The sequence below is a fragment of the Gracilinanus agilis genome, chromosome 1 (genome assembly GCF_016433145.1).
Source record: "Gracilinanus agilis isolate LMUSP501 chromosome 1, AgileGrace, whole genome shotgun sequence".
NCBI lineage: Eukaryota > Metazoa > Chordata > Mammalia > Didelphimorphia > Didelphidae > Gracilinanus > Gracilinanus agilis.
The window spans coordinates 781,486,153-781,507,668 of NC_058130.1; the positions used below are offsets into that span (position 1 = coordinate 781,486,153).

Consider the following 21,516-nt stretch of genomic DNA (forward strand, 5'->3'; position numbering starts at 1 on the left):
GGCCCTGACACCCCCTGTTCTAGGCTCCCTCCTGGCTCTGACACCCCCTGTTCTAGAAGACCCCCAGGTACAGGAAGCTCACTACCCCCTAATGCTATGCATTCCTCTTAGGATGGTATTCAATATTAGGAAGTTTTTAACTTGTCCTGGAGCCTAAATTGGTCTTTCACTTTCTCTCGTGCTTCCAGGTTCTCCCTGGATTCAATATTTAATACAGGCACACGAGAACCTGCTTTAAGAGGGAACCTGCGAGGACCAAAGAAATGGATGCCCTTCCTCCAGGCTGGGGATGGACAAAAAAATCAGATTTAGAGCTACAAGAGATCTCCTGGACCATCCGGTCCAACCACCCATTCCTCACATGAGGAAGCTGAGGTGCAGGGATAGGAAATGACTTGCCAAAGGTCATACATACCCTCAATACTAAGCGAAGCTGGGATTCAAACCCAGACCTTCTGGAGCAGAAATCTCAGTTCCTATCATTATCCATTTATACCTAAAACTCTTCTATGGGTCTAGCTAGTCAAATGGCATCTTCCCCACTGGACCAGGAGGGCAGGCACGATGGCCCTGACTTTTTTGGTATACTCAGTGCTTCTTAGTACAATTCCTGGCACATAGTAGGTGCCTGATTAGTGCTTGTTTCCTTCTTGCCCTCACAGGTGACCATCCATTTATACTATATCTATCACTCATTCTATCGACCTATTTATCTATCCATCAGTCTTTCTATCACTCCATCTATCCATCCATCCATCTATCTTTGTATCCCTCCCTCCATCTAGCTATCCATCCATCAGTCGTTCTAGCTACCTATTTATCTATCCATTCATCTATCTTTCTATCCATCATGCTTTCTATCACTCTATCCACCTATCAATCATTCTATCTACTCATCTTTGTATCCCTCCCTTCATCTATCCATTCATCCATCTATCCATCCCTCTATCATTCTATCTACCTATTTATCCATCCATCCATCTTTCTATCAATCATTCTATCACTCCATCTATCTTTGTATCCCTCCATCCATCCATCATTCTACCCGATTATTATTTATCTATCCATTGATCTATCTTTCTATTCATCATTCTTTCACTCCCTCCATCCATCTAGCTATCTATCTTTGTACCTCTCCCTCCATCTATCCATCCATCCAGTCATTCTATCTATCTATTCATCCATCTATTTTTGTATCCCTCCCTCCATCTACCCATCTTCCTATCCATCATTCTAGCTACCCATATAGCCATCCGTCTATCATCTATTTATCTATCATTCTATCCATCCACCTATCTATCTGTCTGTCTGTCTGTCTATCTTTGTATCCCTCTATCCATCTATCTATCCATCCACCAGTCGTTTTATCTACCTGTTTATCTGTCCATTCATCTATCTTTCTATCCACCATTCTTTCTATCACTCTATCCATCTATTTTTGCATCCCTCCCTCCATCTATCCATCTTCCTATCCATCACTCTACCCATCTATCCATCCATCTATCATCTATTTATCTATCACTCTATCCATCAGCCTTTCTGTCCTGCTGGGGGGCAGGATGATGCTTTTGCCTTTGGTTTCCCCAGTGCTAACACATAGTAGGTGCTTCGTGGACACACAGTGGGCAGACGGTAAATGCAGCTGACTGACTCGCCGATCTCTATTTCGCTTCTTCTCCCCCGGCCCAAGGAAGGAAGGAGACTTGGGTCTTGAGAGCCCCCAAGGTTGGGCAGCGGCCCAGGCCCTGTCTCTAAGCCCCCCAAGTTGTGTGCAATCGTCACCTTGTTGTCTGTGTCTTTCTTGCCGATAGCCGACTGCAGGGCATGAAGGAGGGCGTCCACCAGCCCGTCACACTCCCGGAGCCTCCGACGAGCTTCTGCCCCATCTGAGCTCACGTTCCTGGGAAGAGCAAAGGGATCTGGTTACTCCATTGGTTCTCTGGGAAGCTGCCGGCTTTCTGAGGCCTGAATTCCGGAGGCCTGGCTCTGCTTGGGGAATGAGGCAGGGCGAGCCAGCGGGTAGGGCCGTGGCTCTGGGTCCGAGGGTCTGGGCTCCGATCCCAGCTCGGACACTTCATCCCTGGGTGACTTTCTCTTCTAATAGGGGAGTTCGGTTCTCTGGGCCTCCTCTACCAAACGAGGGACCGGCCCCCAGGCCTCTGAGCACCCGTCCACCTCAGGTCTTGGGAAACAGGCGGCCAGCCTGGGGAAGGGGCAGGGCAGGGGAGAGAGCACGGGCTGGGAGCCAGCAAAGCTGAGCCCAGACTTGGCTCTGCCACTCATCCTCTGCCTCCGTGTCCACCTCCATCCCCTCAGAAATTCTGGGAAACAGAGCCCCGACTGAAGGCGGCCCGGTGGGCAGACGCCCAGAAAGGGCAGGCTAGAGATGACCCACGGACCCTCCAAGGACCCAAGTGGCCGGAGGATCGGGTGCCTGGGCAGGCCATCGCCAGCCTCTGCGGGGGCCTCTCCCTCTCCACGGGGAGGACATGCTGCCTTTATTCCTCAGGACTAGGCCAGGGTCGAGGCTGTGCTCTGTGCTCGGGGCCTCGGGCAGCTGCAGGACTCTAGAGTCGGGCTCAGAATACACCGTAGAGGGGGCAGCTGGGTAGCTCAGTGGATGGAGAGCCAGGCCTAGAGGCAGGAGGTCCTGGGTTCAAATCTGGCCTCAGACACTTCCCAGCTAGGTGACCCTGGGCAAGTCACTTGACCCCCATTGCCCAGCCCTGACCACTCTTTTGCCTTGGAGCCAATACACAGTAGTGACTCCAAGATGGAAGGTGAGGGTTTAAAAAAAGAGACTGTAGAGCATAGAGTCCAAACTTTTACAGATGGGTAAACTGAGGTCTGAGTATCCCGGCAACCTCAGAGGCCATCTAGTGCCAGATGAGGAAACAGAGAGCCAGCCAAGTCACAAAGGGATTCACTGTCTGAGGCAGAACCTGAACCCGCCTCACTCACCAGCCTTTGCTTTGGACCACACAAGATTAGCTCTGGAGAGGCCCATAGCAGTCATAAGGTCATCAACAAACGTGGGAGGGACCCCCAGGGATCCAGCTCAACCCCCTCCCTTTACATATGGGGAAACTGAGGTGGGGAAGGCCAGTGCCTTGCCCAAAGTCAGGTTGGTAGCAGGTGGTGCTGAAGGTCCTTCGCTGGTCAGCCCCACGTCGTACCCTGCTCGCTGCACCTCCTGGAAGGACCCAGGGGTCTGGGCTCCCAGCCCAGGGCCCTTCCCTTTGGCTCCTCCCAGCCCCGCTCTCTTCCCGGCCAGGCCAGGACCTTCTGTTCTCTTCCCTTCTCAAAAGCATTCCTGGGGAAGAGGGCGGTGACCCCCCGGCTGAGCTTCCCAGAAGCGAGGGAGGAGCAGCCCATCTGGTGGTCCTCCGCCTGGGCTCGGCCAGGGGAGGACACGGGGCAGGGGGTCGTGCCCTCCTGCTGGGAACCAGCCTCTCCACGGAGGCTGGGCCGCCCCCTCTCGCCTTTGGGAGGCCGGGGCACGTCTCCTGCCCACCCCCAGAAGCCCGGAGCTCCAGGCCCAGCTCCCCCCCAGGACAGCCTGCTGGGTAAGTGCCAGTGTGGCGCCCAGGGGCAGAGGGGCCAGGGAGGAAAAGGCCATGGATACGGGCCCCCCGCGTGGCACGGAGGGAGTCAGCTGTGTGTGAAGACCCGCGAGGCCCGGCACTCGGGGGGGCTCAGCTGCTTCCCACAGGACCAACAGGGTGGCACAAAGGGCTGGTGATTGTCGACTGACCGCCTGACCGCTATGACAATGACTATGACGCTGTCACTGTTGTCATTCATCACATTTAGTCACCCTCGTAGAACTGGAAGGGACGGAGGAGGTGACCATATCCAACCCTCTTGTGTCCTACATGGGGAAACTGAGGCACAGACACAGGGCGGGAGAGGGAGAACTTGAACTCAGACGCAGGCTCCGCCAGTGCTCTTTGCTATTTCTCAAATCAGCCTCTTGTTTCCCAAGAGAATGGGAGCTCTGGAGGGCAGGGACTACGGCTCCTCCACCCGGCATTCAAGGCTCTCCTCCCTGGTCCAGCCTCATTCCTCAATCACAAATGAGTACAGAAGATTAGGGACTGCGGAGACTTCCTGAGCAAGAGGAGGAAGCGGAGAAAGGGGGTGTGCGGTGGGCACCCCACATTTTCAAGAACTGGCAGGGGAGTGAGAGAGGCTGGAGGTGGGTGCAGAGAAGCCAAGGCTCTCTTATTCCCTGTCTTCAGGACCTTGGCCAAGTCCTTTCCCCGCTTGGGGACTCGGTTCCTCCTACATAAAAGGAGCGGCATCCATCGGGGTTAGAGGACACCGACACACACTGTGGCCCTCCCTCCGTACCAAGCTTCTCCCTGGCCCCTCCACCTGCCCTGTCTGCTGCTGGCCCTTTAAGAAGAGCCCCACCCTGGTGTCATCCTTTGTCTCCATGGCAACAATGCAATGGACCAAAAGCTGGAAGGGCCCTCAGAGATGCTCTATCCTGGTCCTCCCTCTCCCCAGCCACTTGGCTTTACAGTGGGAGAAACTGAGGGGCACAGTCTCAACTCTAGGCCCTTAAGGAGTCAGGCGGAGCCAAGACTCGAACTCAGACCTTCCTACGCCTGCAGGGTCCTGCGCTCTTGGCCAGTGGTCTTGCTAAGTAACAAGATGACCCACTTTTCTTCTTCTCTGGGTGAGGAGTAGGCGAGGGAGCTGCTAAGGAGGAGGCAGAGCCAAGGAGCAGGAGCCTGATGTGCCCAGAAGGAAGTGGGTGCCAGCCTCTGCCATGGGCCCACTCGGGCCACCAGGGGCTCCCAGGGCGGAACCGGCTGCTGGAGAGGATGAGACGAGGGCGACCAAACCTCTACCTCAGCTCCCCAGATTCCGGGAGGATGCCCGGGAAGGGGGGGAGGAAGGCACTCAAGATCGTATCAAGCACAGACAGGGCTGACTCTCGAGCCTGAGGTCCTGGGTTCAAATCCCACCCCGGAGGTGACCTCGGACAAGTCACAGTCTCCCTATGCCTCGGCTCCCTCTCATGTAAAATGTAAAAAAAGAGCGGACCAGAATGGCGTCTGGTGGGGAAGAGGGCCGCCAGCGCAGCCCAAACCAGTCCCTGCTCCGGCTTCCCGCCAAGTGGCCGTCCAGCCCGGGCTGGAAGGTGGGGAAGAACTCACCAGCTCCTAAGGGGGGCAGCTCTCCTCATCAGCTGGCTCTACTCCTGTCTTTAAAAGACAACCCGCCCTTCTGACTTGGAATCACTACTGTGTAAGTGTGCCGGGGCAGAAGAGCAGTAACGGCTGGGCAATGGGGTGAAGTGACTTGCCCAGGGTCACCCAGCGAGGAAGTGTCTGAGATCAGATTCGAACCCAGACCTCCCATCTCTAGGCCTGGCTCTCCATCCACAGACCCCCTGGCTTTTCCTTATATTCAGCCCAAATCGAGCTCCCTGTATGCCCCCGGTTAGGCCTTCCTTTCTGGTTTCCTCCTAAAACAAGCCCCGCCAGGAGACCAAGATGACCCCAGCCACCATCCTGCCTCCTTCTGCCCAGCCAGGCTGGCCCTGTGTGCCCTTTTCACTGGGATCCCCTGACTGCCCACTTGGCGTCTGGATCCCGAGTGCCGGGCACACAGCAGAGGGAGGGCAGCGATATATGTGACGATGTCATGAAAGAGGTGTGCCGGGGCCACGGCGGGCAGAAGGGGGCACACATGGCTGCTACGCAGGTGCTGCCCGGCTACGAGGGGGCTCTACGGGAGGAGAGACGTAACTGGAAACCTTGAAAAGCGCCATCGGGAGGCCCACCCGGGGCTGCGATTCTCCTCAAAAAAAGGGCATTTTTGATGTTCTTTAGTCACGTCAGTTATATCCAATCCCGTTTGGGTTTTCTTGGCAAAAAGACCGGCGTGGTTGGCCATTTCCTTCTCTGGCTCATTTTACAGATGAGGAAACTGAGGCAAACAGAGTGAAGGGACCTGCTCAGGGTTACCCAGCTGATGTGTCTGAGACTGGATTTGAACTCAGGAAGGGGAGTTGGCCTAACTGCAAGCCTGGTGCTCTGTGCTGCTGTGGGACACAGTAAGAGCACAATAAATGCTTCTTGACTGCTTTTCTGGCAGCCCAGATGATGGACCGCGGCCAGGGCAGAACCAGCCCTGCCATCCCCGGCCTGCCATCCCCGACCTGCCATCCCCTGTTCTAAGGCCCCTCAGCTGCGACCTTCTGTGATTAATCCGCTCATCAACAAAGAGCCGTCAGGCCTTGGTTAGAACTGCCCAAGTCGCCGCCCGTGCCAGCCCCCGAACTGGCAGGCAAACCCGCCTCCGGAAGTCGAGCTGGCCGCCTCCTGCCTAGCACAATGGCTACCTCTGGGCCAGACCTTCAGCCCCCGGGCAGCGGCTGTCACCTGTCCAGACCATCAGCCACGGCCCAGGGGAGGCCTGCCAGACTGACCCGTCCAGACTGCTCCAGGCTCAAAGAGGAAACAGTGAGGCATGTGGGAAGCAGATGCCAGCCTGGCCAGGGGCACAGAGACAGAGCAGAGAGGGGAGCCGACGATCTGCCAGAGCTTCTCCTCACTGACAAATGAGATGATGCTTGTAAAGCAGCTGGCATGGTGCCTGGCACAGAGTAGGCTCCTCACCAATGCTCCTTGCTTCTGCCCACGGATTAGTGCTAATGACATCCTTGGTAAGGCAGAGGAACCAGGAGGAGGAGTCTGTGCTCTGGATGAGAGCAAGGGGTTCGCTCCCCTGGATGAATGCAAGACCGCTCTGCCCAGGGTCCAGAAAGAACTGGCTGCTGGGGCTGCTGAGTGACCCTAAGTGGCACTCGAAAGACTGTGGATCCAGGAGAAACAGCCCAGGCCTAGGGAAAGCCAAGTGAGTGTGACCTGAATTACTGGGAAAACTCTAGAAGGGAGCATTAAAAGGATGGTCAGCGAACAGCTAGAAAAGGAAGCAGCCATCACCAAGGGATCATTAAAGGGATGGTCAGCAAACAGCTAGAAAAGGAAGCAGCCATCACCAAGGGAGCACTAAAGGGATGGTCAAGCAAGACACAGAATAGATCAAAGAAGAGGAGCTTCCTTTCCTTTGTTAGGAAAATTATAAACTATTGTATATTGTATCTATAGTTTGCTGAGATTTTAGCACAAAGTATCTTATTCTCTATAAAAAAGAGATGGGCTGGGCAATGATCCAGTGAGATCCATTTAGAAATGGTGGTGGTGGTATTAGTACAACTACTACTGGTAGCAGTCTGGTCATCTATGGTTCAAAGTTCCCTTGGAAGCTTTTCCTCCTCCTAATCGGGTTTAATAGTCATGAACCAAGATAGGATCAAGGCTGCCATTGTTCCTGGATGGGATGTGCCAACATACTCCCCACTCATTATCCCTATTGCTATCCAGACCAAAGTCCCCTGTCCTGCCCATCCCTCCCCTTTTATTGGCCCTTGAGAATGGAGGCTACTTGAGAGCAACACTGTCTTTGCTTTTGTATTTGTAGACAAATATCTCCCAGCTCTGGCTCTCCTAGCCAATAATTTTGTGATAATCTCATTGGTCAGTGTCTGTAGGCATTGCTGATGGCCATCACATGGAGGGGCTCATGGGAGCTTAGCACAGGCCTTGGCACATAATAAACACTTAATACATGCTTTTTTTAATTGAAATAACTTCCTTTTGCCTCAGTTTCCTCATCTGTAAGGCAATAGGGCTGAATTAGATGCCAATCAGTCCCCAGACACTTGTGAAGCACTGACTATGCCCGTGGACACGAATACTCATGGACTGATTTGACTGCCAGACACTGGGCTGAGTCCTGGAGAGTCAGAGAAAAGCAAAAATGGGGTTCAGGCCCTCGAGGAGCCCACATTTGAATGGGGCAGACAGCTCGGAAACCACCGTGTGGGTGACCTCGGAGAGGAAGCTCAGTTGCTTCAGCTCCTGCCCCCCCAAGAGGCGCCAGTGAGATAATGCTGGGCAACTCTGCCAATCTCAGCCCACCAGAGAAAGGAGAGCTATGATCACTGATTCCATTTGACAGATGAGAAGACGGAGATCACGACAGAGAAGCCCGTCTCGACATGAACAAGTGATAGCCTCTGGCTCTCTCTCTCGTTGCCCCTGCGCTGTCCAGCACACAGAAGGGCCACCTGCTCTGCTGACCATACCTGAGGCACCCAGACGTGTTCTTGAAGACGGTGGTCCACTCGGCATCCCGCGGCTTCGAGTCCTCATTGGGCTCGCTCTCCCAGCCCGAGTGAGGGACGATCACCTCATTGGTCAGTGTCTGCAGGCCGTGGTTGATGATGACCATCTTGAGGGGCTCGTAGGATGACAGATTCCACAGCGTCCCTGAAACACAGACCATGATGACAGTTTAGGGAACACCTGAGAGCATCGGGGGCAGCACCAGGAGCAATCAGAGGGTTGGCTGGATGAGAGGCATCCCAAAGGGCCACAGTATAACCCCTGAGGTAGTGAGCTCCCCATCCTTGGAGGTCTCCAAGCAATGTCTGGTCAGCCCTGAGAACGGCCCTGTCTTCTGAAGGTCCCCTCCAGCACTCACATTCTGTGACTCTCTGGACCAGGTAACTGGCTCAGGGGCACATGCATGTGGGTGGCACCAAAGGGCAGCCTAATAGAGTAAGAAAAGCAGAGAGACTTGTGTCGGGCTCTGGCTGTGAATCCTGGTTTGGGCACATGTGTGTAGCTGTGGGAAGCCATTGGGGCAAGTCTGTTTTCTTTTCTGGGCCTCAGTGACCTCATCTGTAAAATGGCAATTACACAATACTCACACTACGGATCTCACAGGCTGAGATGATCAAGAATTTTATAACAGATCTACTCCAACATTTGCCATAATATGGAATGTGTCTTGCCCCTCAATTCCACTCATCCATTCCTGTCTCCCCTTTGGGAAGGGGGTTGTCTCACTTTTGTCAGTATATCAAATAGACCTGAAATCAGGGAGACCTGGGTTCAAATCCTTCCTCAGACTGATTCGCTGAGTGACCCTTAGCAAGTCACGTGCCTGGCCGGAGTCTCTGTTTCCTCCCCTATAACATGAGGAAGGATCAGAAGGACCCCTACCTCACAAGGTTATTGTGAGTCTCATCAGATCCTGGGTGTAAAGGATGTTGAGAATTCAAATGTATTATAAAAGAAGCATCAATTTAAAAAAAGAACAAATTAAAAGCTACTCATCAAATATCAAAAGAGAAAACCTGAAAATCAAAGGAGAGATGAATAAAATGGAAAGTTAAAAGAGGGGGCCCTGAGCACCATCTCCTGTGGCTGGGACCGTGAGCTGGGGGTGAAGTGACTTGCCCAGGGTGACATAGCTAGGAAGTGTCTGAGGCCAGATCTGAACCCAGGACCTCTCATCTCTAAGCCCAGTGAATGAAGTGTCTTTTCCTTCCTACATTCCAATGCTTTCCAACTCATTCATTCATGGGGTGGCATTTGAAAAACAAAGGCCTTATGAAAAAGGCTTGAGATGAGAGTGTGCTGACCAGAGTCCACAGGGGCAGCAGCGAGGGGTTAGGACAGAACCTGACTGGGAGTCAAGGACACAGCTGGAATGGAGGCAGGGAATGTGGATGGAAGGAGTGAGAAGAGGGAATGAAAAGGAGTGAGGAGAACGCCTCAGTGAATGAACCTGGGGAAGAGTGTGGCAAAGGAGCTGAAAGAAGGGATGGGGACAGGGACGAAGGAAGGCTGAGACTGGGGACAGGGCTGAGGGATGGGCTCCGGGAATGGAATCAAAATCAAGATGGGGAAAAGGATTGAGAAGGAGGATGGAGAGCAATTTGGGTCTTGGAATGGAAACGGGGAAAATGGTTTCGAATGGGCAGAAAGGACAGACAAGGCAGAGGATGGGATGAGAAGAAAAATGGGAGCGGCCTTGGGGCAGGAAGGAAATGCAGGTGAATGAGATGAGGGTTGGGAAGGAGATTAAAATGGAGACAGAGAAAGGGTTGAGCAGGAGGACAGAGTGGTGAGAAATGATGACGGGGCTGGAATTGAGATACAGAGAAAGGCTACAATTGGGAAAGAAGCTGGGGGAAGAGGTCGGAAAGGAGGAAGGAGGTGACAGAAGGGGGTGGAAGGGAAAGAGTTGGGAGAAGGAGCTGAAAGGAAGATGTTGAAAAAGGGGTCAGAAGGTTGATACCATTTAGTGAAGGGTTGGCATGAGGATGGAGCTGGGGAAAGGGTTGGAATAAGGTCAGATTCAGGGAAAGGGTTGGCATGAGGTCAGAGTTGGGGGAAAGTGTTTGCATTAGGTCAGAGATCAGGGAAAGATTTTGGGGAAAATGAGTGGCATGATGTCAGAGTTTGGGGAAAGGATTGGCGTAAGGATGGAGCTGGGAGAAAGGGTTGGCTTGAGATAAGAATTGGGGGAAAGGGTTGGCAGGAGGATGGAGTTGGGAGAAAGGGTTGGTATGACGTCAGAGTTGGGGAAAGCGTTGGAATAAGGTCAGATGTGGGGAAAGGGTTAAAATGAGGATGGAGTTTGGGGGAAAGGTTTTGCATGACGTCAGAGTTGGGGGAAAGGGTTGGCTTGAGGTAAGAATTGGGGGAAAGCGTTGGCATGATGTCAGACTATGGGGAAAGGGTAGGCATGAAGACTGGGTTGGGAGAAAGGGTTGCTATGACATAAGAGTTGGGTGAAAAGGTTGGCATGAGGTCAGAGTTGGGGCAAAGGGTTGGCCTGAGGATGAAATTGGAGGAAAGGGTTTACATGAGGTCAGAGTTTGGGGAAAGGGTTGGTATGACATCAGAGTTGGGGAAAGCGTTGGAATAAGGTCAGATGTGGGGAAAGGGTTAAAATGAGGATGGAGTTGGGGGAAAGGGTTTGGCATGAGGATTGAGTTGTGGGAAAGGGTTGGCATAAGGATGGAGCTGGGAGAAAGAGTTGGCATGAGGTCACAGTTGGGGGAAAGGGTTGGCTTTAGGTAAGAATTGGAGGAAAGTGTTGGCATGATGTTGGACTATGGGGGAAGGGTTGGCATGAGGATGGAGATGGGAGAAAGCATTGGTATGACATCAGAGATGGGGGAAAGGTTTGGCATGAGGTCAGAGTTGGGGGAAAAGATTGGCATGATGTCAGAGTTGGGGAAAAGGGTTTGCATGAGGTCAGAGTTGGGGGAAAGGGTTGGCATGAGGATGGAGTTGGTGGAAAGGGTTGGCATCAGGTCAGATTAGGGGGAAGGGTTTGGCAAGGTCAGAGTTTGGGGAAAGCATTGGCATGAAGTCAGAGTTTGGGGAAAGGGTTGGCATAAGGATGGAGCTGGGAGAAAGGGTTGGCATGAGGTCACAGTTGGGGGAAAGGGTTTGCTTGAGATAAGAATTGGGGGAAAGGGTTGGCATGATGTCAGACTTTGGGGAAAGGATTGGCATGGATATTGAGTTGGGAGAAAGGGTTAGTATGACATAAGAGTTGGGTGAAAAGGTTGGCATGATGTCAGAGTTGGGGGAAAGGGTTGGCTTGAGGATGGAGTAGGTGGAAAGGTTTGCATGAGGTCAGAGTCGAGGGAAAGGGTTGGAATGAGGATGGAGTTGGGGGAAAGGGTTTACCTGACGTCAGAGGTGGGGGAAAGGATTTTGCATGAGGTCAGAGTTTGGGGAAAGGGTTGGCATAAGGATGGAGCTGGGAGAAAGGGTTGGCATGAGGTCACAGTTGGGGGAAAAGGGTTGGCTTGAGGTAAGAATTGGGGGAAGGTGTTGGCATGATGTCGGACTATGGGGAAAGGGTAGGCATGAAGATTGAGTTGGAAGAAAGGGTTGCTATGACATAAGAGTTGGGTGAAAAGGTTTACATGAGGTCAGAGTTTGGGGATAGGCTTGGTATGAGGTCAGAGATGAGGGAGAGGGTTGGTATGATGTCAGAATTGGGGAAAAGGGTTAGGTATGAGGTGAGAGTTTGGGGAAAAGATTGGCATGATGTCAGAGTTGGGGGAAAGGGTTTGGCATGAGGTCACAGTTGGGGAAAAGGGTTTGCATGAGGTCAGAGATTGGGGAAAGCGTTGGTATGAGGTCAGAGTTGCGGGAGAGGGTTGGCATGATGTCAGAATTGGGGGAAAGAGTTGGCATGATGTCAGAGTAGAGGGAAAGGGTTGGAATGAGGTCAGAATTGGGGAAAGGGTTGGTATGACATCAGAGTTGGGGAAAGCGTTGGAATAAGGTCAGATGTGGGGAAAGGGTTAAAATGAGGATGGAGTTGGGGGAAAGGGNTTGGCATGATGTCAGAGTAGAGGGAAAGGGTTGGAATGAGGTCAGAATTGGGGAAAGGGTTGGTATGACATCAGAGTTGGGGAAAGCGTTGGAATAAGGTCAGATGTGGGGAAAGGGTTAAAATGAGGATGGAGTTGGGGGAAAGGGCTGGCATAAGGATAGAGCTGGGAGAAAGAGTTGGCATTAGGTCACATTTGGGGGAAAGGGTTGGCTTGAGGTAAAAATTGGGGGAAAGCGTTGGCATGATGTCAGACTATGGGGAAAGGGTTGGTATGAGGATGGAGATGGAAAGGTTTGGCATGAGATCAGAGTTGGGGGAAAAGATTGGCATGATGTCAGAGTTGGGGAAAAGGGTTTGGCATGAGGTCAGAGTTGGGGGAAAGGGTTGGCATGAGGATGGAGTTTGGGGAAAGGGTTGGAATGAGATCAGAGTTGGGGGAAAGGATTGGCTTAAGGATGGAGCAGGGAGAAAGGGTTGGCATTAGGTCACATTTGGGGGAAAAGGTTTGCATGAGGTCAGACTATGGGGAAAGCTTTGGCGTGAGGATGGAGATGGGAGAAAGGGTTGGTATTAAATCAGAGATGGGGGAAAGGTTTGACATGAGGTCAGAGTTGGGGGAAAGGGTTGGCATGAGGTCACATTTGGGGGAAAGGATTTGCATGAGGTCAGAGTTTGGGGAAAGGGTTGGCATGAGGTCAATGTTGGGAGAAAGGGTTGGCATTAGGTCACATTTGGGGGAAAGGATTTGCATGAGGTCAGAGTTTGGGGAAAGGGTTAACATGAGGATGGAGTTGGGGGAATGGGTTGGCATGAGGTCATAGTTGGGGGAATGGGTTGGCATGAGGACACAGTTGGGTAACAGGGTTGGCTTGAGGTAAGAATTGGGGGATAGGGTTGGCATGTCAGACTTTAAGGAAAGGGTTGGCATGAAGATTGAGTTGGGGAAAAGGGTTACTATGACATAAGAGTTGGGTGAAAGGGTTGGCATGAGGTCAGAGTTGGGGGAAAGGGTTTGAATGACATCAGAGTTGGTGGAAAGGGTTGGCATGAGGTCAGAATTGGGGCAAAGGGTTGGCATGAGGATGAAGTTGGAGGAAAGGGTTGGAATGAGAATGGAGTGGGGGGGAAAGAGTTGATATGACGTCAGAGTTGGGGAAAAGGTTTGGCATGAGGATGGAGTTGTTGGAAAAGGTTGGCATGAGGTCAGAGAAGAAGGGAAGTGTTGGAATGAGGATGGAGTTGGGGGAAAGAGGTGGTATGTGGATAAAGTTGGGGGAAAGTGTTGTCATGAAGGCGGTATTGTGGGAAAGGGTTGGCATGAGGTCAGAGTTGGGGGAAAGTGCATGATGTCAGAGTTTGGGGAAAGGGTTGGCATGAGGATCGACTTGGTGGAAAGGGTAGGTATGAGGTCAGATGGGGGAAAGGGTTAGTATGAGGTGATGGTTAGGGGAAAGGTTGGCTTGAGATAAGAATTGGGGGAAAGGGTTGGCATGAGGATGGAGTTGTGGGTAAGGGTTGGCATGAGGTCAGAGTTTGGGAAAAGGGTTTGCATGAGGATGGAGTTGGGGGAAAGGGTTGGCATGAGGTCAGAGTTTGGGGAAAGGGTTGGCATGAGGATGGACTTGGTGGAAAAGGGTAGGTATGAGGTCAGAGATGGGGGAAAGGGTTGACATGAGGTCAGCTTTGGGGGAAAGGGTTTGCATGAGTTCAGAGTTTGGGGAAAGGGTTGGCATGAAGATGGAGTTGTGAGAAAGGGTTGGTATGACGACAGAATTGGGGGAAAGAGTTGGTCTGTGGATGGAGTTGGGGGAAAGTGTTGGCATGAAGGCAGTGTTGTGGGAAAGGGTTGGCATGAGGTCAGAGGTGGGGAAAAGGGTTGGCATGAGATCAGAGGTGGGAAAAGGGGTTGGCATGAGGAAGGAGTTGGTGGAAAGGGTTGGCATGAGGTCAGAGTAGAGGGAAAATGTTGGAATGAGGACATAGTTGGGGGAAAGGGTTGGCATGAGGTCAAAGTAGGGGAGATGTTTTGGCATGAGGATGGAGTTGGGGAAAGGTTTGAATGAGGTCAGAGTTTGGGGAAAGGGTTGGCATGAGATCAGAGTTGGGGGAAAGAGTTGCCATGAGGTGAGAGTTGGGGGAAAGGGTTTGGCATGAGGTCACAGTTAGGGGAAAGGGTTGGCATGAAGATTGAGTTGGAAGAAAGGGTTGGTATGATGTACGAGTTGGGGGAAAGGGTTGGCATGAGGTCAGAGTTGGGGGAAAGGGTTGGCATGAGGTCAGATTTGGGGCAAAGGGTTGGCATGAGGATGAAGTTGAAGGAAATGGTTTACATGAGGTCAGAGTTTGGGGAAAGTGTTTGCCTGATGTCAGAGTTGGGGGAAAGGGTTGGCATGAGGATGGTGTTGGGGAAAGGGTTGGCATGAGGTCAGAATTGGGGCAAAGGGTGGGTATGAGGATGGACTTGGTGGAAAGGGTAGGTATGAGGTCAGAGTTGAGGGAAAGGGTTGGCATGAGGTGACAGTTGGGGGAAAGGTTGGCTTGAGATAAGAATTGGGGGAAAGGGTTAGCATGAGGATGGAGTTGGGGGAAATGGATGGCAAAAGGTTGGAGTTGTGCGAAAGGGTTTGCATGAGTTCAGAGGTCAGGGAAAGGGTTGGCATGATGATGAAGCTGGTGGAAAGGGTTGGCTTGAGGTAAGAATTGTGAGAAAGGGTTTGCATGATGTCAGACTTTGCAGAAAGGGTTGGCATGAAGATTGAGTTGGGAGAAAGTGTTAGAATGAGGTGAGAGTTGGGATAATGGGTTTGCATGAGGTCTGAGTTGGGGAAAGGGTTGGCATGATGATGGAATTGGGAGAAGAGGTGGCACGAGGTGTTGGGGGAAAGGTTGCATAAGGTCAGGTTGGGGAAGTGTTGGCATGTGAATGGATTTGGGGAAAGGGTTGGCATGAGGTCAGAGTTTGGGGAAAGGGTTGGCATGAGGTCAGTGTTGGGGAAAGTGTTGGCATGAGGATGGATTTGGGGAAAGGGTTGGCATGAGGATGGATTTGGGGAAAGGGTTGGTATGAGGATGGATTTGGGGAAAGGGTTGGCATGAGGATGGATTTGGGGAAAGGGATGGCATGAGGATGGATTTGGGGAAAGGGATGGCATGAGGTTGGATTTGGGAGAAGGGGGTGGCATGAGGTCAGAGTTGGGCATTGAGGGCACTGTGGGCTTGGCACTCAGCCATTCTGGGCGCTGCTTCCTCACTCACCAGTGATGAGCTCCCGCACTTCCATGTCGTTGGTCTTGCGCAGGAGCCGTATGAGGGCCGGGATGCCATCGCAGCCCTTGATGGCCACCTTGTTCTCGTGGTCGCGGCCGTAGGAGATGTTGCGCAGAGCCCCGCAGGCCCGCCTGTGCACCTCGGCCTTGGGGTGGTCCAGCAGGCCCACCAGGATGGCGATGCCCTTCAGGTGCCGCACGTCCTTCTTGATCTTGTCGTTCTCGTAGCACAGGTGCTGCAGGTAGGCGGCCGCGTTGGACTTGACGGGGTCGATGGGGTGGCTGAGCATGGCGATCACCTCGGGCAGGTCCGGGTCCCGCCACCGAGGGTCCTTGCGGATGCTGTCGATGGAGGGTGATCTCTTCCCCAGACGGTCGATGCTGGCCATGCTGCCCCTCTCGGGCTGGGCCAGGGGGGCGGCGTAGCTGCCGTGGATGTAGGGGATCCGCTCTTCAATCATCTCACTTTCCGATGGTTCGTCGTAGGCTCTGAGGAGGAAGGGAAACACAAAGCGGGATGAGGAACCCTTTACGTGTGGGGATGGTCTAGAAGAAGGTAGAGCTGAGATAAGTGGTCTGAACATCCTCCTGATGTTCTATTTTTTCCCCTTTAAAAAATTTTTATTTTGAATATTTTCGCATAGTTACATGTTTCATGTTCTTTCCCTCTCCCCCAACCCCACCATCCTCCTGTAACCAACACACAATTCCACGGGGTTTTCCATGTATCAATTGATCAAGACCTAATTCCATATTATTGATAGTTGTACTAGAGTTATCATTTGTTGTCTGCATCCCCAGTAATATCCCCATCAGCCCATGTGTTCAAGCAGTTGTTTTTCTGTTCGTTTCCGCTCCCACAGTTCTTCCTCTGAATGTGGCTAGTTTTCTTTCTCATAAGTCCCTCAGCCTTGCTCTGGATCCTTGCATTGCTGCCTCCTGGTGTTCTAAAGGACCCTCCCTGCCTCCTTATGGAATGCAGCCCTATCACAGAGCAGGGGGACCTCTCCCACCCCTGTGGCCCCTTCCTCTTACTGCCTGGTCACTTAGAGCCTCCATTTGAAGGAAAACATCCAGGCCACTGGTGTCGTCCTTCCTCTCGGCTCCCTTCCTGACTCTCCCGAATTCCTCCCCCCTGCCCTCACTGGGGTCTTTCCTCTGTCCCCTTTTCAGCTCCCCTAAGGCACTGTCTCCCCCTATTAGCTTTTAAGCCTACTGAGCTGTACTCAGACCCCCAGATCTGTAGCACTGCCTGGACATGTCCCTACTGCCTCTAAGCCTCAGTTTCCTCAACTATAAAATGAGAGGCAATTATAGCTAACGTTTATGTCCCACTTAAGGGTCTGCATTAGCTCATTTGGTGCTCATAATGCGGGGGAATAGGGTTTTATTGCCCTCCTTTTATAGACTGGGAAACTGAGGCAGGCACCATTGAAGCGATTCACCCAGACACAAAGGTAGTACATGTATGAGGCTAAATTCGAACTCGTGTTTCACCAGCTCGAGGGCCCAGTATTCTCTGTACTCAGAATCACCTCGCTTGTTCAGATTGGGGAGGGTGGTGAAGGGTTGAGGTCTCATTGGAGGTTGACAGGGACAGTGGGACACTTCCACAGATAGCTAGGTGGTGCAGTGGATAGAGCTTGGGGTCAGGAAGACCTGCATTCAGATTTGGACTCAAAAACAGCCTAGCTGTGTGACCCTGGACAAGTCACCTCAGTTTCCTCACCTGCAAAATGGGGGTAATAACAGCACCTACTAACCAAGGGTGTTGTGAGGCTCAGGGGAGATAATAATTGTAAAATGCTTTATGCGTTTTAAATGCTATATTGATATTATGATAAATATGACTATTATATTCTCCAACTCGAGGGCAGCCAGGTGGTGCAGTGGATAGAGTGCCAAGCCTGGAGTCAAGAAGACCTGAATTCAAAGCCAGGCTCAGACACTTCCTAGCTGTGTGACCCTGGGCAAGTCACTTCACCCTGCTTGCCTCAGTTTCCTCATTCATAAAATGAACTGGAAAAGGATATGGCAAACCACCAGTCCAGGATCTTTGCCAAGAAAATCCCAAATGGGGTCAGGCAGAGTCAGACATGACTGAGATGACTGAGTGGTACGCCCACCCCACCAACTAGGGAGGAAATGTGGCCCCGGTGCGGAAGCTGAAAGCCTGGGGGTGGTGGGCTGTTCTCTGCATCACCTCTCCTGGCCTGGAATCAGCAACAGGCATGAAAAGGGAGGAGATGCCCTTCTCCATCTCACTTAACCCCTCAGGGACTGCCAGGGATGACCCATTTGGCCAGAACCAGAATCAGAACCAGAAGGCTATGGCTGAGTGGGCCCGGGGTGTGGAAGAGTTAGGGCGGCATGCTGCAAGCAGCAGGGCAGGGCTTCTGCCTGGCATGAGAGGAGGAGGACTGGTCAGGGTGAGGAGGGCAGAGGAGGGTGGGACCACCCAGACAGGGCAGGCAAGAGCCTTGGCTGAGGCCCAGAGACCTCAGAGCACACGGAGGAGTGTTGCATGGGGATGTGGCACCCAGAGAACCCCAGGACACTGGCCCGTCCGAGGTAGCCCATGGAGGCGGCCTCTCCCCTTTCAAAGGGAATATATAAACTAATCAGAATGGGCCAGCATCCAAGGCCGGAAAGCCCCGGGAGGAGACACTCTCATCTCGGAGGCAGCTCCTGCCATAAATAATTCATCACTTCCTCCTTAGCCTCCCCAGAGCTAATCTGCAGAGAACTCTTGCTCCCCTGAAACCAGGAGGGGCCCTCAACAGATCGCATAGTCCTTGGCACACAGGAGCCACTTAACAAACTTCTCATCCTCTCCCCTTCTCCCCAGGTTCTTCCTCTTGGGTCCATGAACTTATTTTAAAAATATTTTGATGGAGCAGCTGGGTGGCTCAGTAGATTGGGAGCCAGGCCTAGAGATGGGAGGTCCTGGATTCAAATCTGACCTCAGACACTTCCCAGCTGTGTGACCCTGGGCAAGTCACTTAACCCCCATTGCCCACCCTAACCACTCTTCTGCCTTGGAACTCATACACAGTGTTGACTCCAAGACAGAAGGGAAGGGTTTAAAACCCGTTTTTAGAATATTTCAACAGAACTGCTTTCCTTAATCATCCTCTGTATTTATTTTATGCATTTAAAATATGATTCTAAGAACGGATTATCCAAAGGCTTCTTCACCAGATTGCCAAAGGGATCCAAGATGCTCAATATGAGGAGAGCCCTGCTCTAATCAAATACTCTTAGGGCACTGAGGTCCAGAGGGTTTACTCTAGAAGGGCCAATGTGGGGGTAAATGTCTGTAAAAAGAAAAAGGATTAATCAAATATATATTTTTAAATTTAAATTTTTTAAGCCCTCACCTTCTATCTTAGAATCATTACTATGTATTGATTCTAAGGCAGAAGAGTGGTAAGGGTTAGGCAATGGGGGTTAAGTGACTTGCCCAGGGTCACACAGCTAGAAAGTGTCTGAGGCCAGATTTGAACCCAGGACCTCCCATCTCTAGGTCGGGCTCTCAATCCACTGAGCCACCTAGCTGCCCCAATAAAGAATATTTTTAAAGAAGAAGAAATGAAGCCCAGAGAGGGACAAAGATTTACCCAAGGTCACATAGCAAGTCAGAATTTGAACCTTCATTTCCTGACACTTAGTCCTAGACGGCCTCCCCCAGACAGTGGAACGATTCACGGCCAACAGAGAGACTCCAGAGACTTAGGCCACAGTGATCTGTTTGGACTCTGGATCACATTTTCCTGCTGCTTATTCAAAAAACTCTCTATGAGCACCTCCTATATTCTGCACTGGACAATGAAAGAACATGGAGTAGATGGTGTGAGGGGAGTCTATTTCTGACATGTATGAAACTTGCAGCTCCATGGTGGGGGAGCTATCCTTGCAAGCAGGAGGTTGCAAGGATGTCACCAAGTTCCCTCATTCAGAGGCTAGAGAGCTGGCTGGGTCAGCATGCAAGGCGAGAGGGTAACAAGGGAAGCGGACCAAGGAAGATTTCCTGAAAAGGGAAGTGGCCTTTTAGTTATGCTTTGAAGGACCAGTTAGATTTTTGGTCCAATAGAAATGAAGAAGGGAATCCCTGAAATAGGTAATGGTATGAGATGGGAAAAGTATAGTAGCACATTCCTGGAAGAGTGAGTAAACTAACCTGGCTGGAGTTGGGAATCTGTATTAGGAAGCATTTGAGAGATAAGCCTCCAGAGCAGGGGTCGGCAATGTATGGCTCTCGAGCCATATCTGGCTCTTTCGAGGGCCAGATATGGCTCTTTCTGCAGGAGCCACGAAGTCCATTTTTTTTCAGGCGCTGTTACAGGAGCCGCACTGTGAGCACTGTACGGCTCTGATGAAATTACATTTTAAAAAATGTGGCATTTATGGCTCTCATGGCCAAAAAGGTTGCCAACCCCTGCTCCAGAGAAAGGCAGACTGTGAAAGGCCTTGAATGGGAGGCTGAAGAGTTGGGGTCTTTATTTGGGAGCCCATCGAGATCTGCTGAAGGGTCTAAAGGCAGTTGTGGTTTGGTAGAAGGAAGCACCATATTTAGGCGATACCTCCTGGGTTCACACTGCCCACTGCGTTTACCCTGCCAGGTCATAGAACACCTTCCTTCCCCTTCTTCCTATCCCCAAACAAAGTTCCCCTCGTATTCATGTGGTATATGTTTATGTCCAGAACGTCCTTTCAGATAGAATGCAAGCTTCTTGAGGGCAGGGTCTGTTTCTTTCATTTCTGTTTTTTCACTGAATAGCGCCCAAGATGCACTAACAAATATTAGTTGAACTAATATGAACTTGATAGAGTCACCTCCTTTCTTCCTCTGTAAAAAGAAAGCTATGAATAAGATCCATCGATATTTAAGATATTTAAGAAGTACTTACTAGATGCTAAGGGCTGTATCAGGGATGCAAACACAAAAAGGAAATAATCCTTGCCCTCAAAACAGCTTACATTCTAATGGGAGAGGCAACCGAACATACTTATGTCTAGATAAAAAAATAAAATTAATCCAAGTTTGTTTGGGCTCATCAGATCCCTTCCTTGGAGAGAGACCTCAATCCTACCTTGGGACAAAAAGCACAGGCTAGGGCCTGAAGTGCTAGATCCCTTCCTTGGAGAGAAACCTCAGAGTCCTACCTTGGGACAACAAGCACAGGCTAGGGTCTGGAGTGCAAGTCAGCATGGTGTAGTGGGAAGAGCACTGAACTTGGAATCAGGAAGGCTTGGGCTCAAACCCTCCCACTCTGCCACTTACTAGTTATATGGACTGTGGCAAGCCAGTTAGCCGCTTTAGGCCTCAGTTTCTCCTGCTTTAAAATGAGGGGAATGAACTTGCTTGTCTCCAAAATCTCTTCCAGCTTTAATTCCTATAATCATCTGTGATGGCTGGCTGAAAGAACTGGGAATGTTTAGCCTGGAGAAGAAAAGACTCCAGGGGGTCAATTTTGCTGTTTTCAAATATTTGAAGAGCTGTCATATGCAGGAGAGATTAGCCTGGTTCTGTCTGGCCCCAGAGGACTCTCCTAGGAGCCTGGAAGGGAAGCTTCAGAAAAGCAGATTTCGGCTTGGAGAACGCTCTAACCATTAAGAGCAATCCCCAAATGGAGTAGGCTGCCAGTGCAGGTGGTGGACTCCTCCCCCCTCCTGGGAGATCTGCAGGCAGAGGCCGGATGCCCACTTGTCAGGCATGTGGCAGAGGAAACTTGTGCATTTCTAGGGAGGCCTAGACAGCTTCTGAGGACTCTGCCAACTCCAGGATTCTGACAAAAATGCTTTGTAAACTCATAAAGCGACCCAGAAATGCCAGCAACAATGAGATCTGGATTTTGGTATGCCTAGGGGGGATTTGGGGGGCAGCTGTGTAGGAGAGATGGAAGAAGGAAGACGGCAGATGAAGGCAGGAGACAACTGCAATAGTCCAGGCCATAGCTGTGTGACCCTGGGCAAGTCACTTAACCCCCACTGCCTAGCCCTTATTGCTCTTCTG

At 51.5% G+C, this 21,516-nt stretch overlaps 1 protein-coding gene across 1 annotated transcript in view; it reads right to left on the minus strand.

The window, feature by feature from the left end:
• Positions 1–21,516, minus strand: part of ARVCF (ARVCF delta catenin family member) — a 121,727-nt gene that overhangs the window by 58,452 nt on the left and 41,759 nt on the right. The window contains exons 4-6 of the mRNA XM_044656593.1: positions 15,490–15,989; positions 8,168–8,351; positions 1,549–1,900 (exon numbers count right to left, since the gene is read on the minus strand). Of these exons, the coding sequence (XP_044512528.1) occupies positions 1,549–1,900; positions 8,168–8,351; positions 15,490–15,989 (1,036 nt within the window). The remainder of the gene's footprint in view (positions 1–1,548; positions 1,901–8,167; positions 8,352–15,489; positions 15,990–21,516) is intronic.